This window comes from Cherax quadricarinatus, chromosome 58 (genome assembly GCF_038502225.1).
Source record: "Cherax quadricarinatus isolate ZL_2023a chromosome 58, ASM3850222v1, whole genome shotgun sequence".
Taxonomy (NCBI): Eukaryota; Metazoa; Arthropoda; class Malacostraca; order Decapoda; family Parastacidae; genus Cherax; species Cherax quadricarinatus.
In genome coordinates, this window is record NC_091349.1 from 6,651,050 (window position 1) to 6,667,312 (window position 16,263).

The 16,263-nt window shown below is 42.7% G+C and overlaps 1 protein-coding gene across 1 annotated transcript in view; it reads left to right on the forward strand.

Moving 5' to 3' along the window:
* Positions 1-6,196: 6,196 nt before the first annotated feature.
* Positions 6,197-16,263, forward strand: part of LOC128698043 (NF-kappa-B inhibitor alpha) — a gene marked incomplete at its 3' end in the record, with an annotated part of 57,784 nt that continues 47,717 nt past the window's right edge. The window contains 1 exon segment of the mRNA XM_070097587.1: positions 6,197-7,015. Within this exon segment, the coding sequence (XP_069953688.1) occupies positions 6,480-7,015 (536 nt within the window).

Consider the following 16,263-nt stretch of genomic DNA (forward strand, 5'->3'; position numbering starts at 1 on the left):
GGGTGTCAGAAACTCCCAAGTGGCGTCACTGAAGGGCTTTGGGTTTTTTTTCTGTTAATAGGTTGGATTGGTGCGTGAACGGGTGTGGGTGGGAGTTGAACCTGCCTAGCATGGATCAGTAGTCATGTTAGAGGTCACAGGTTAGATAAGGTTCGTCAGGAAACGGGACAAATGTTTCCTGACGCGGGTTTTAGTTAGATGATGACCCGCCGTTGGAGTTTTTGGTCATCCGACCGAGGCCTTCCGCTGGCTTACCCCTCCATCCCTTTACAAATCATACTTATGAGTATAACCAATTTTTTTTTTTTAGATATCACAGTCATGCCAGTGACTGATCCTCTGCTAAAACTGTCTATCCTTCTAACCTTCACAGACGCTGTCTTGTTCAAGCATCCCTTATACATAACTATCCTAATATGAATATTAGTCATGGACCACAGGCCTATTCTGTTTGGTGTTCGTCTCCACATCATCATCATCATCATCATCATCATCATCATCATCATCATCATCATCATCATCATCATCATCATCATCATCATCATCATCATCATCATCATCATCATCATCATCATCATCATCATCATCATCATCATCATCATCATCATCATCATCATCATCATCATCATCATCATCATCATCATCATCATCATCATCATCATCATCATCATCATCATCATCATCATCATCATCATCATCATCATCATCATCTTTCCACTTGTTTAATATTTAAAGCTAAAGGAGTTTTTCCAAAGTTTTTTTTTTTGGCAGTTCTTATATGTTCTTAGCTTCTGGGGAAAATATATATATAAATTTTGTATATATTATAAACCCGAGAATGTATAATAATAATAATAATAATAATAATAATAATAATCTTTATTTCCTGAAGTACATGTACAAGGTATACAGACCATAGACGACATCAATGACATACTACTATATAGAAAGTCCCTTGTTATGCCGAACATTTACCGCGACCCACACCAGTCCACTAACACCCAGGTACCCATTTTTCACTGATGGGTGAACAGGGACAACCGGTGTATGGAAACACGCCCACTGATTCTACCCTCGCTGGGAATCGAACCCGGACATACCGTGTGAAGAGAGAGCTTTTGTCACCAGGCCACGGGCCTGGTGTAGTTGTGGTTACGAGAGTTTTATGTAGAAAAATGACAATAATCTCCACGTAATTCCCCTGATATAATTAGTGTGAAGAAGAGCGGGATTCCAACCCTGCATCATGAGTAACCCCGCGTCAGCGAACACTCCTGGCGAACAAACTTCTCCCAACTACCATCCCTTTAACTGATTTCACTCTGTATACACCACGTTTCCACCTATATTTGGGGCTGAAGGAAGGTGCTGTTTATTATATTTTTACCTGTACGCCCCCACATTTTCAACCATCTATGCAGTATCGTGAATTCACTACGCGAAAAATAGAGAAGAGTCGGCAGTTTCAGCAGGGAGTGAATACCTCTCTGTGGAATGTACCTATTTCTTCAAGATTCGTTGAACTCTGTGGGTAGTTATTGCACCCAGTGCGGCGCCTACATTTTGGGGGAAAATCCCGATATGTAGTTATAATGTAAAGTTGCTTACTAGGTCGAGAATCTCAGAAAACTGTATGGGAATCCAAAGGAAGCGGTTACATCATTGTAATGTGATTGCCGCGCAATTTTTCCTCCGAAGAAAACGGGTCAACTGCGATGGGACACGTAAGTATACAGTTTACTTAGTCTCATTTTAATTTTTATGTTATTTTATAATATAATATAATATTTTAAGATGACATTTCAAATTTCTTTAGTAGCGGCATTCAGGATAAAGTTACAATAGGCATTAAATAGTGACAAATTATTGAAATCTAACCTAGGATAGCCCAGCAAATTCAAATACTTTAATCCTAATTTTAGGTATTAAAATATTCTTGATAAGTGACATACAACCTTGATGACCCTCGTGTAGTAGATAGGCTTTAAACCCACTAAACCAACAATAAAACACGCTCAGCAGTTGTGTTTGTTCTCACTGAGACTTGTAATATATTAGATCAAGTATTGCCCAGTGTTGTAAAACAATAGCACGATGATGTGTGAGACCCATTATTATTATTATTATTATTATTATTATTATTATTATTATTATTATTATAATTATTATTATTATTATTATAATCATGGGGAGCGCTAAACCCGTAGGATTATGCAGCGCATGTGGGGGGATGGAGGGTAATCTGACTCAATTCAAGGAACTGGAGCACAGATCCAATTCCCTAGATCAAGAGCCCCTCACCAGCATCAAGGAACCTCCCTTGAGGGGTGTGTGACCTAACAATTAATATTTGCACCAATAACACATTACAGTTGTGACCGGGTGTGGACGTGTGACTTGCTCATTACTCTATAATTTGTTCATGATTGTAGCCATGTATAAACGTAAGTAAATTTACTTACATGATTCATTACCTTTGTAACTTGCGAGTTTATTTTGTACTAATTAGCTTGTGCTACTAGGTCACTTACCGTGTTCCTTCCTTAAGTGAATGTGACCTGACCTTACTAGGCTTAAGCCGGTAGGAGACTTAATTGTATATAATACCGACAAGATGAAATCAAGACATGCACAACACCCGGGCATCCCCATCGTAGACGTTTCGGCATCCAGCCAGCCACTGGATGGCGAAACGTCCACAACAAAGACAACCAGACGCCGCACATGTGTCTTAATTTCATCAGTAGTTGTAGTAGTAGTAGTAGAAGAAGAGGTAGTAGTAGTGGTAGTGGTAGAAGGATGACGAGCCAGTCAAAAACAAAGGAAGGGGAGCACTGCAAGAGAGCTAGATGCCCACAGAGGGAGAGCATGCGCAGAGGTGCGTAAAAGGGGAAGTGGTGAAATAAAATAAATGAAGAAGGAACAGAAACACGAGACAGGAGAGAGAAAGACAACCCAGAGGAGAAAAGGAAAGAGGAAAGGGGAAGAGGAAGAAGAAAAAGAAAGAAAAAATGAGGATTCAGGTTAAGTCACGGGTGTTCTGAAGTTTGGAGCATTTTACAATGTAGTGGGAGAGGAAGGCATCTACAGAGACGAAGCCAGGGCTAAGGTTCATACAAGGAAAGTTGTGTATTAGAGAGGATTCAACTAGACGGCGACTGTTCGAGTTGGAAGTAGGGAAGACAGTTTTTGCAGAAGACCAGTCAATAGGATGGCTATGATCTCTGACGTGACAGAAAAGAGCATTGTTAGTGTCGGCAAGCCTAACACTATTTTTGTGCTCCCTAAGTCTGTCAGAAAGAGATCGACCAGTTTCTCCGAAGTATTGAAGAGGACAGGAGGAGCAAGAAATAGAGTAGACACCAGGAACATCTGTAGAGGGAGGAGAGGTATGAACGAGATTAGTGCGAAGAGTGTTAGTCTGGCTGTTAGGTAAGACACATATGCAACAGTTAGACACCTTTATTCCGAAACGTTTCGCCTACACAGTAGGCTTCTTCAGTCGAATACAGAAAGTAGGCAGGAGCAGTAGAGATGTGAAGACGATGTAATCAGTCCATCACCCTTAAAGTCGTAGAATTTGAGGTTGTCAGTCCCTCGGCCTGGAGAAGTTCAGTTCCATAGTCAGGAACTATCTGAAGATATCTGAAGTTCCTGACTATGGAACTGAACTTCTCCAGGCCGAGGGACTGACAACCTCAAATTCTACGACTTTAAGGGTGATGGACTGATTACATCGTCTTCACATCTCTACTGCTCCTGCCTACTTTCTGTATTCGACTGAAGAAGCCTACTGTGTAGGCGAAACGTTTCGGAATAAAGGTGTCTAACTGTTGCATATGTGTCTTACCTAACAACCTGTCGGTATTGTATACCATTTTGATGTTCATCGTTAGTCTGGCGGAAGGTAAGCTTGATGTCTAAGGGACGGAGAGAATTGTTGAGATTAGAAAGACCGGAAATGTAGGGAAGGCAGATGATAGAAGAGTTCCCATGAGTAGAGAGTTTGGGAGAGAAGAAATTGCGTTTAGCACATGAGAGGGCAGAGTCTATGAAATGGGAAGGGTAGCCAAGACGGGAGAACGTATGAAGAGTGGAAATTTCTGCTGGAAGGAACTGAGGATCACAGATGCGGAGGGCACGGAGAAAGAGGGAGATAAGAACACTTTTCTTGACAGGGGAAGTATGATAGGAAAAGTAGTGAATGTACATGCCACTGTGCATAGGTTTACGGTAAACGGAAAAGGAAAAACCTGTATCTGAGCGGTGGACATGGACATCAAGGAAAGGAAGCAAGGAATTAGATTCCCATTCAGCTTTAAACTTAATGGAAGGGGCAAGATTATTAAGAGCTTCAAGAAAAGATTGGAAGAGACTGGAGTCATGAGGCCACAGAGCAAAGATGTCATCCACATAGCGGAGCCAGAGTGAAGGTTGCACATCGAGGGTAGGAAGAAGAACAGTCTCGAAGTATTCCATGTAAAGATTAGCAAGGACAGGAGAGAGAGGAGAGCCCATAGCGACACCGAAGGTTTGAGAATAATATTTCCCTTGGAAGGAAAAGAAGTTAGAGTCCACACAGAGGCGGATCAGATCAAGAAAGACATCAGTGGGGATAGGGAGATGAAGAAACCTTTCATGGGCCTTCTCTCTAAGGAAATCAAGGACATCATCAAGAGGGACATTGGTGAAGAGGGACTCAACGTCAAGACTAAGCATCTTACAGGTTGGGAGAGAGCGAACCCGTTCAATGAAGTCTTGAGAGTGACGGAGGTGGGCAGGAGAAAAAGTACCAAGAAAGGGAGTGAGGGTTTTGGCCAGCCAAGAAGCAAGAGAATAAGAGACAGAACCTCTAGAGGATATTATAGGACGAAGAGGAATATCAGGTTTATGAGTTTTGGGAAGGCCATAGTGTTTCAATTATCATACATAGTGTAAATCCTCCCACTGGAAATAAGTCACTTTTGACTGATCTTTTTCCGGGTCGTCCTGGTGGGTTATTTGATAAGATAAGATTTCGTTCGGATTTTTAACCCCGGAGGGTTATCCACCCAGGATAACCCAAGAAAGTCAGTGCGTCATCGAGGACTGTCTAACTTATTTCCATTGGGGTCCTTAATCTTGTCCCCCAGGATGCGACCCACACCAGTCGACTAACACCCAGGTACCTATTTGCTGCTAGGTGAACAGGACAACAGGTGTAAGGAAACGTGTCGAAATGTTTCCACCCGCCGGGAATCGAACCCGGGCCCTCCATGTGTGAAGCGGGAGCTTTAGCCACCGGGCCACATATGTGAATGTGTGTGTTAATTTGTGTAAGTGTATTGATGTGTAATTGTACCTGAATAAACTTACTTAACCTAGGATAACCCTCCCCTCCCCCCCAAAAAAAAAGACAGTGACATATTTCCATTGGTGTCTCGGAGGGGGGAGGGGGACACCAACATTGTCATATTTGGCTACGACTGGCGTCGCCTCCATGCTAAAAGTGGGTCCGACTGGGCCAGATTTTGCCAATGTAAATGCGTACTCAAAATGCAAGAGAGAGAGAGAGAGAGAGAGAGAGAGAGAGAGAGAGAGAGAGAGAGAGAGAGAAAAAAAGAGAAAGAGAAAGAGAGAAAGAGAGAAAGAGAGAAAGAGAGAAAGAGAGAAAGAGAGAAAGAGAGAGAGAGAGAGAGAGAGAGAGAGAGAGAGAGAGAGAGAGAGAGAGAGAGAGAGAGAGAGAGAAAGAGAGAAAGAGAAAGAGAAAGGGAGAGGGGAGGGGGGGGTGAGGGTTGCCGCCAGCCTGACGCATCTGGCAACCCCCTCCCTCCCCCCTCCCCCGGCCGCATGGGAAACCCAGAGGGTTGCCATGCGTCGCCACGCACGCATGTCACCCTACGCATTCTCTTTCAACCTTGAGTTGTGTATGGGGGGAGGGGAGGGAGAGAGGGAAGGAGGGGGGGGAAAGTTGGAAATTTTGGCGATTTTTCTTGTGTAATCTTCGCGACGAGGCTTCGTATCGTGGAATTTTTCGACTTGCCGATTCTCCGTGTCCCAAATTTCGATGATTTAGGGGGGTTAAAATATATTTTTGTGGAGGCTGGGGGTAGAACTTGCCTTTTTCAATTGTTCAGACGTGTAAGGGAATGTGATTAAGGTTATATTTATGAACATAGAGGGAGAGAAGGGCGAGTAAATGAGAGTGGTGAGTGGTGGTGTGTGGCAGTGCACTGGTGGTGCTGAGGTAGAGAGAGAGAGAGAGAGCCATTCACTCACAGTTGAGCTGTCTCACAGAGTGCACGTTTCCTAGCAGTGTGCTGCCCCCACCATTGTGCAATGGTACCCTAGTGAAGTGATACATAGACAGCAGTGGTGTGATAAAATTGAGGAGGGGAAATGGTAGCCATGTTGGTGTTGGAGGCTAGTACCCGCTAGTAGTGTGGAGGCTGCTGGTGCCCTGGAGAGTATTGATTTAGTGTTTACATTCAAATGCTAAGATGTGGCACAGTGGTCAGAGTGGCATAGCGGAGAAGGTTCCAGTGGTGGGCCAGCGTGGCCAGGGCCTCCTTGTCCCTTTAGGGCTAGGGGAAGGGGCTTATCCTAAGGGCGGCTTGTCCAGCAACGACTCCAAGTACGATTCTCACAACGATTCTGGCTTCCTCTCCGACTCGAATCTGGCCTCGTCGTCGTGTCTGAGCTGCGACGACCCCACCAGCACGACTAACATGCGCTCAGAGCACCTAGGGATAGCTGGGGAGGCCCAGCACCTAGCCAGGAGCCCAGATAAGGCAGACCTAACCCAGGGTAAACTAGACTCGGGCATTGACATTTCGGAGCAGCTAAGTTCCCTCCACCTAGCTTCCTCCAACACCTCCTCCTCCAGCTGCTGCTCCAGCAGCACCGAGGCTGCTGAAGCAGACAGCAGCACTAAAAAGCCAGCCTCGCCACCTACACGTCGTAGTCGCCTAGAACTGAGCGAGGCTCAGGTTGCCCTCCTGCAGGAGATCTTCAAGACTGACGAGGATGGAGACACGTGAGTCCCTCCCCTGTCTTCCCTACCAGTTCACCTTTCTGTCTCTCCCCTTCCTCGGATCACACTTCATTATTCCCTCCCCTCATTTCCCGGGCATCCTATTACCCCTACGGGTTTAGATCTTTCTCGTGGATGTATTAATTATAATGAGCAGAGCTACAAATGATTTCCTCGAGGAATGTGCCTTGATGTTGAAGGGCTCTTGATGTAATTTAAGATACTCTCCCTTTCCTGGGATCAAACCTGATCATCCATCAGTCCACAGACACCGTATGACCCCTACGAGATTAAATAATAATAATAATAAAAACTAAATAATTTTTCTTATGGCTCCTTGAAGTTGAAAGGCTCTTGATTTAAGGTATATGAGGTACCCTTTCCTCGGATCAAACCTTACTGCCACTTTGAACCTAAAGTTTCAGCTTAAAATACTTTCAAGAAATAAAGGTGTATGCCAATGTGAAGTTGATATACCTACAGTTGATATACCTTGTGGGTTTAGTGCTTACTTTTGATTGTAATAATAATAATGTAATACTACAGTGTACAGGCGTACATAACATTCTGTATCATTGTACATGTACTTGTAGAAATAATAATAATAATAATAATTATTATTATTATTATTATTATTATTATTATTATTATTATTATTATTAAGAATAAATATTGGTCTACCCTGACACCATCTGCCTTATTTGTAATTAAGGAATTTATTTTCTAGCTTTAATTAGGAGCCTAGTCCCAGTTTAAATATTTGTGATTTAAATTAATGTTGAGGTTAAATTATATTCAGATTATTATAATCAAAGGGGAAGCGCTAAACCCGGAGGATTATACAGCGCCTGGGGGGGATGTGGAAGGCATTCAGGCTTAATTCGGGGAACTGGAGCACAGATCCAATTCCCTAAATCAAGAGCCCCTCACCAACATCAAGGAACCTTCCTTGAGGGGAATTATATTCAGAGATGAGGGTTGAACAGACCGGACCACGGGGGCGTTGACCCCCGAAGCCCTCTCCAGGTATACTTCAGGTATGCTCCAGGTATCCTCCAGGTATACAGGCTCTAAACCTGAGCTGGACATGTGTCTTAGTGGTATTCAATATTCATGATGTATTAGACGTATGAGTTTATTTAGGTACAGGTACACATAAATACGGTTATGCAAATTATCATACATAGTAACTTATGTGCAATAATATGACGGTAAACAGGTGTTATCACAGTGTGCTTGGAAGTTCACTATTTTTTTTTCACAGTGGTTGTTTTGCATATAGTAATGTGTGTAAATTACCCAGGATACCCCCCCTTCCCCCCAAAAAAAATAATTGACTTGTTTCCATTGGAGTCATTGTAATATCTGGGTATATTTACTTAGTAGACGTTTCGCCCTCCAGTGGCTTGATTAATGCAATACAGATTATGTCCTTGTATTGATAAGGCCATTGGATGTCGAAATGTCTACAAAAATACCTAGATGTTGCACATGTGTATACTATATTACCATAAAACACCTGCTGTCTATGTTCACCCAGCAGTGAAATGGGTACCTGGGTGTTAGTCGACTTGTGTGGGTTGCATCCTGGGACAAAACTGACCTAATTTGCCCGAAATGTTCAACATAACAAGCGACTTTCTATATAGTAGTAAGTCATTGATGTCAGCTATGGTCTGTATACCTTGTACATGTACTTGTAGAAATAAAGATATTATTATTATTATTATTATTATTATTATTATTATTATTTTATACGAGTGGGTGTGGGTTGAGTGTGAATAAGACCTGCTTACAGCAGTGTTCCTGCTTTGTGATCCCATCTAAATAAGTTTAATTTAGAATAAAATTGTGCAGTGTTGCACAGCCATTATATACAGCCTGTAAACAAGACTCATGGGCAGCATAAGAGTTTATTGGAGAATATTTTGCTCCCAGGAGTTTTGTCAGTCCAGTGCAACTCACTGGACAGGTTCGCTGAGTTCACTGATGTCAGTGGTCATGGAAGGTCGCTACTTGTCCTGCAGGTGTTCTCGGGGGAATTAATGTGGCTTGCTTTTGTAGTGTTTTAGTCAATGCTCAAGGTGTTGAAGGAGAAGGTTCTACTTCTTTAGGAGGAAAATAAAAAAAAATGAAAATTCGCTTGGATGTAAGAGTGAATGTGAGGCGGTTGGGGTTAAGTAATTTATTTAGGTACAGGTACTTATAAGTACAATTATCATACATGGTGTAAATTACCCACCAGGATAACCCCCCAGACATGTCAGACAAAGCAGTAGCAAATGGGAAGTGGCTTCCAGTAAAGGGAGAAGCATCAAATCGAGGAAGGTTAAAAATGTTTTCAAGGTAGGAAATGGTTTTTTTGTTCACCGTGAATAATGTACTTTTATGGTCAGTGACTCACAGGTTAGCTATATAGATGGTGCCTTCTGTAACAGGGATGGGAAGGTGAAACAGGGGTTTCTCTGAAGCTGGTGTTGGTGTCATAATCAACAGGTTGGATAATATTATGTCAGGTAATGGGAACAGGCCTCTTGTCTGCCTCAGTGCTGGGGAAAGTGATATTCGGAAGGGCAGGAGACAGGGGCTGCTAGAGAAATGCCTTCTGAATCCCACATACAAGGTAATAAATTATTTCACACAGATGGGGTCAACAGGAAGGGTGGTGGAGCGGCAATGTGTGTGAAGAGATAATTTAAACTGTTGAAGTGGAAGCGATGGATACTGAGTCTATTTGGCTACAGTTTCTTGAGGGACGTGAAAGGCTAATCCTGGGTGTGATTTACAGGCCCCCAAACCTTGATAGGGAACTCCATTGACTTCTGTGGGACGAAATTGCTAAGACATCAAATTTGAAAATGCTTTATGGGAGATTTTAACTTTAGGCAAATAAATTTAAGAAATTTGACAGGAAATCTTGAATCTAGTGACACTCTAGATACGGTCCAGTATCTGATAACTTTTGGCTTAGTTGTTCCTAATAAATAATCTAATAATCTCGAGGTTAATGATGAACTTGAAGAAAGCAGTTACAAATCACTGTTTCAGTATCTCATGAAATTACCTTAATAAGTCTAATTAAGTCAGGGTCCCTGATTTTCATGCAGCCGATTTTATGGAGCTGAGAGATTATCCAGGTGGAGTGGACTGGAGTGACCTGACAGGCCATTATCCTGTGGGTCAGGTTGGTGGTGATGGTTGCTAATATGACATTTTTTTTTTCAAAGAATACTTAAAGCTGCCCATGCAACATATGTTCCAAATATGACGTTGAATGAATAAACAACTTTAAAAAATCTCACAGGTCAAGAGAGAGGCCTGTACTGGCGAATCAGAAGAGGAGAGGGACACTTAAGGAACCAGTATATTCAATTCCGGTCACCGTATTACGAAACTGACATGAATGCGTTGGAAAACACAACGAATGACGACAAAGTTGATCCCACGCATCAGAAATTTTTCCTGCGAGGATAGACTGGGGGCCCTGAATCATCATCCTCCGGAAAGGCGTAGAATGAGGGGAGATATGATTGAAGTGTACGAATGGAAGACAGAAATAAATAAAGGGTATATAAATAACATATTGAAAATATCTAACCAAGATTCAAGTTTGAAGAATTTAGACGTAGAAAGTGTATTGGGAAGTAATGATTTGGCGATATAGAGTTGTGGATGAGTCTTCTTGCAGTCTTAGCGAGGCTTTCTGCCTCTTGTGTTCATATCTTGTTTTCCTCTGCATTTATAAGTAAGTGAATTTGTTATGTATAAATGTGACTTGCATTACTTAACCTACGATATCCTAAAAAATATTTCAGTAGAATTTAAATCCAGTAGGTCTATGAACTTTCACATATTTTTATGAAGAATAAAACCCACAATACCGACGCTGGAACAATACCGTAGCTGGAACAATACCGACGCTGGAACAATACCATAGCTGGAACAATACCGTAGCTGGAACAATCTGTACATAACTCTCACTGCAGTGAGAACGCCAGATAAGGTTTCGGTGCATTCTTAACCATTATCAAGTCTTCAACTGTTATCTTGTGTATGTAGGCCTGAGAGGCCAGGCCAGGTGACCATACTTAGTCACACAGAAATGTTGATAAATTCCACACACGCTCAGGGTCGTACTTGCACGACTTATTAACATATACGAAGACGTTTCAGTCTTGGAACTTAGATACATTGAAAGAAATCTAAAAAATTTACATTTAAATCTGTAAATCAAGAGCTAATAATGCTAATACTACTACTAATACTAATATATAATTAATATATCAATAATTAAATAATATTATTATTATTATTATTATTATTATTATTATTATTATTATTATTATTATTATTATTGTTATTAAAATATATTGGGAAACTAAACAGCAGGGTCATTTAGCTCCTGGGCTCTGAATGTTAGGAACTGGAGCTACCCTCTTGTATCAAACCAGGCGTTGTATGACCCCTACGGGTTTAGGAAGGCTGGATTGACAAGCCATCGCAGAGGGGGGGATATTGAAGGAAGACCTAACACGGCTTGAGACGTGGCTTAAGTCATGTCTTTCAGGAAGGAAACATAAGGAGCACTTTAGCAGGCCTACTGGCCCATGCTAGGCAGGTCCACGATTAAGACACCTTTTGGAAAAGGGGCTTTAGATACGCAGTTAGGACACGCCGAATTGACCAACATATTTTAGGACATATGCAGGCAGTATAAGCAATGGCGTGTAAGCGATATCATCTTCAGGACATGGGGAAAACAGGACACGTACGTAACGCGTTTAGACACGGGCGATCGTTTTGTTTTTATTAAAGACGTGCGTCAGCGGAGATTATGCAGGCAAATTGAAACACATGGTGGAACACGTTCAGGAATTTCACTCACTGGCTGCGCCTTGTTTTCCGCTTAGAGTGCCCTAGGCAGCATTGTTTTTGCCTGACCGTCCTTACTACACTCGCTGTGGCTGGGCCGTTGAGGGGGGGGGGGGGTCGGTGACCCACCGACATCACTTTAGGACATAGGCATCAATAGGTTAGGTTAGATAGGTAGGGAGACCCACAGTTCCTGTTAACTGTATGTTACCCGGAGACTATGGCAGAGGGTCACCGCATTACCTCCAGATGGAGGCAGTAGGTTAACGGCTCTGTAGAGAGCTTTGTCTAGCCATGTTTGGCTCTGTGGAGAGCTTTATCAAGCCATGTTTGGCTCTATGTAGAGCTTTATCAAGTCATGTTTGGTTCTGTGTAGAGTTTTATCAAGTCATGTTTGGTTCTGTGTAGAGCTTTATCAAGTCATGTTTGGTTCTGTGTAGAGCTTTATCAAGTCATGTTTGGCTCTGTGTTGAGCTTTATCAAGTCATGTTTGGCTCTGTGGAGAGCTTTATCAAGTCATGTTTGGCTCTGTAGAGCTTTATCAAGTCATGTTTGGCTCTGTGGAGAGCTTTATCAAGTCATGTTTGGCTCTGTGTAGAGCTTTATCAAGTAATAACTTGATAAAGGTCTAAACAAGGCGAAAAGTCTATGCATCTCGTGTCTTATCTTAATATTTATAGAATACTGTTTGTTGTTGTTGGTGGTGGTAGTAGTGGTAGTGGTGGTAGTAGTGATAAATTGTGGTGGTAGTGATAAATTGTGGTGGTAGTAGTGGTGGTGGTGGTGGTAGTAGTGGTAGTAGTAGTAGTGGTAGTGATAAATTGTGGTGGTAGTAGTAGTGGTAGTGGTGGTGGTGGTAGTAGTAGTAGTAGTGGTAGTGATAAATTGTGGTGGTAGTGGTAGTAGTAGTGGTGGTAGTAGTAGTGGTAGTGATAAATTGTGGTGGTAGTGATAAATTGTGGGGGTAGTAGTAGTGGTAGTGGTGGTGGTGGTAGTAGTAGTGGTAGTGATAAATTGTGATGGTAGTGATAAATTGTGGTAGTAGTAGTAGTAGTAGGGGTAGTAGTGGTGGTGGTGGTGGTAGTAGTGGTAGTAGTGGTAGTGGTGGTAGTAGTAGTAGTAGGGGTAGTAGTGGTAGTAGTACTGGTAGTAGTAGTGGTGGTGGTAGTAGTAGTAAGAGTGGTAGTAGTAGTGGTAGTAGTAGTAGGGGTGGTGGTGGTAGTGGTAGTAGTAGTGGTAGTAGTAGTAGTACTGGTAGTAGTAGTAGTTACCTGGAGGTTATTCCGGGGATCAACGCCCCCGCGGCCCAGTCCATGACCAGGCCTCCCGATGGATCAGGGCCTGATCAACTAGGCTGTTACTGCTGGCCGCACGCAGTCCAACGTACGAGCCACAGCCCGGCTGATCCGGCACTGACTTTAGGTATCTGTCCAGCTCTCTCTTGAAGGCAGCCAGGGGTTTATTGGCAATTCCCCTAATGCTTGATGCGAGGCTGTTGAACAGTTTTGGGCCCCGGACACTTATGGTGTTTTCCCTTAGTGTACCAATGGCGCCCCTACTTTTTATTGGGGGCATTTTGCATCGCCTGCCCAGTCTTTTACTTTCGTAGGGAAGAGATTTCTGTGTGCAGATTTGGGACCATTCCTTCCAAGATTTTCCAAGTGTAGATTATGATATATCTCTCCCTCCTGCGTTCTAACGAGTACAAGTCAAGTGCTTCCAAGCGTTCCCAGTAGTTAAGGTGCTTGACAGAACTTATACGTGCAGTAAAGGATCTCTGTACACTCTCCAGATCTGCGATTTCACCTGTTTTGAATGGAGATGTTAATGTACAGCAGTATTCCAGCCTAGAGAGAACAAGTGATTTGAAAAGGATCATCATGGGCTTGGCATCTCTCGTTTTGAAAGTTCTCATTATCCATCCTATCATTTTCTTTGCACGTGCGATCGTGGCACTGTTGTGATCCTTGAAAGTGAGATCCTCAGACATTACTACTCCCAGGTCCCTTACATTATTTTTCCGCTCTATTGTATGGCCGGAGTCAGCAGTATACTCTGTTCTAGTTATTATCTCCTCCAGTAGTAGTAGTAGTAGTGGTAGTGGTGGTAGTAGTAGTGGTAGTAGTAGTGGTGGTAGTAGTAGTGGTGGTAGTAGTGGTAGTAGTAGTAGGGGTAGTGGTAGTAGTAGTAGGGGTAGTAGTGGTAGTAGTAGTGGTAGTAGTAGTAGGGGTAGTGGTAGTGGTGGTAGTAGTAGTGGTAGTAGTAGTAGTGGTGGTGGTAGTAGAAGTAGTAGTGGTGGTAGTAGTAGTAGTGGTGGTGGTAGTAGTAGTGGTAGTAGTAGTGGTAGTAGTAGTAGTAGGGGTAGTAGGGGTAGTAGTAGTGGTAGTAGTAGTGGTGGTGGTAGAAGTAGTAGTGGTGGTAGTAGTAGTAGTGGTGGTAGTAGTAGTGGTAGTACTAGTAGTAGTGGTAGTAGTAGTGGTAGTAGTAGCGGTAGTGGTAGTGGTGGTAGTAGTAGTAGTAGTAGCAGCAGCAGCAGTAGCAGTAATGGTCGCTTGTACCGCCTTACAGTTCTCAATAACAGGGTCGATCAATGGCGCCTCAGGTCGTGGTCCGCGACACTTCCTCTCCTGTTACGGAATTTTCTCACGTATTTTCCCTAGAATTTATAATTTGTTTTGACGTTCACGTATTGTTTTTCCTTGGCCAGGTGTTTTTATCCGATAGTCAGGTGTTTTTTCCGATGTCCAGTGTTTTATCTGATGGTCAGTGTGTTTTATCCGATAGCCAAGTGTTTTGTCTGATGGCCAGGTGTTTTTATCCGATAGTCAGGTGTTTTATCTGATTGCCAGGTGTTTTATCCGATGATCCAGTGTTTTATCTGATGGTCAGGTGTTTTGTCTGATGGCCAGGTGTTTTATCTGATGGTCAGGTGTTATATCTGATGATCAGGGATTATCTGGTGGTAAGTGTTTTATTCGATGGTCAGGTGTTTTATCTGATGGTTGGGTGTTTTATCTGACTGTCCAGTGTTTTATCTCATGGTCAGTGCTTCATCTGATGGTTAGGTGTTTTATTTGATGGTCCAGTATTCAATGGTCAGGTGTTTTATCTGATGGTCCAATGTTTTATCTGATGGACAGGTATTTTCTTTCAGGTGTTTTCCTGTTTCTAGGCTGTTTGTCTCTTTACGTAGTTTACTGTTGTAAATTAAGGGTAAGTTGTGTAAATGCTGTGTGTTTACATCTGTAAATATATAGACTATGTGTAAATTTTGTATTTTTTACGTGTGGTTTAATATTATTGCCCCTCCCTTATTCTTCCCTCTCCATTCCTCCCTCTCCCCTTCCCACCCCTCTCGTTCCTCTCCCCTCCCCTCCATATCCACTCCAGATGGCGTCACCTTTCCACTTCAGTAATCCCGTCTTGTCCTTAGGAGGGGAGGGGAGGGGGGGGGAGAGGGGAGGAGAGAGGAGGGAGGGGAGGGGGGAAGAAGAAGGATGTCTTTGGATCTTTGGGAGATGGGTAATCCCCTTCACCGTCAGACACGGAAGGGTTCTCTGATAAATGGGATGCCTGACTAAATGGGGGGAGAGTGGTGACGCAAGAAATGGGGTGGGGGTGACGCAAGTCCCTGACGTAAGCTAACACAACGTTGTGCCTAGGGGGGGGAGATTATTTTTTTCTGGCACCGATTATTTTGTTTAATTGGGTGTGGAAATAGGTGATGGAATGGGTTTATTGAATTTTAATATGGTAGAAATGGGGTTTTCGTAATATTTTTTTGGAAATTGGGTTAATAAGGTTGAGGAAATGGGGTTTTTCGTAATTTTTTTTTTTTTTTTGGGGGGGGGGGTATTGGGTTGATAACTTTGAGAGACTGGGTGGTGAAAATGCATTTGTAATGGGTTTATTGGAACGTTATGTTATGTTCTTAAATTGGTAAATAGTGGTTTTTGAAATGATTTAAAAATGGGGATAGGTAGGTGTGTTATACTAGGCACTAGCAGCAATAGTCAGATTTATCAAGTCATATAGCCCTCCTTGCCGCTGCTCTTGTAATATATTCAAGCGGTTTGAATGCCTGTTTGTTCCCCATTTAACTTGTCGCTAGGGTAGGGCGAAATGTCGTTTGCTTTTGGGTACATTATACGTGGCATTCACGTGTTGTTGTAGGGTAATGGGAAGGGATTGGCTCTCAAGGTCCTTAACTAATTTTTGATTCCGTGTGTGTGTGTGTGTGTGTGTGTGTGTGTGTGTGTGTTTATTTGTGTAGTGTGTGTGTGTAGTGTGTGTGTGTATGTGTAGTGTGTGTGTGTTTGTGTAGTGTGTGTGTATGTGTAGTGTGTGTGTGTAGTGTGTGTGTGTATGTGTAGTGTGTG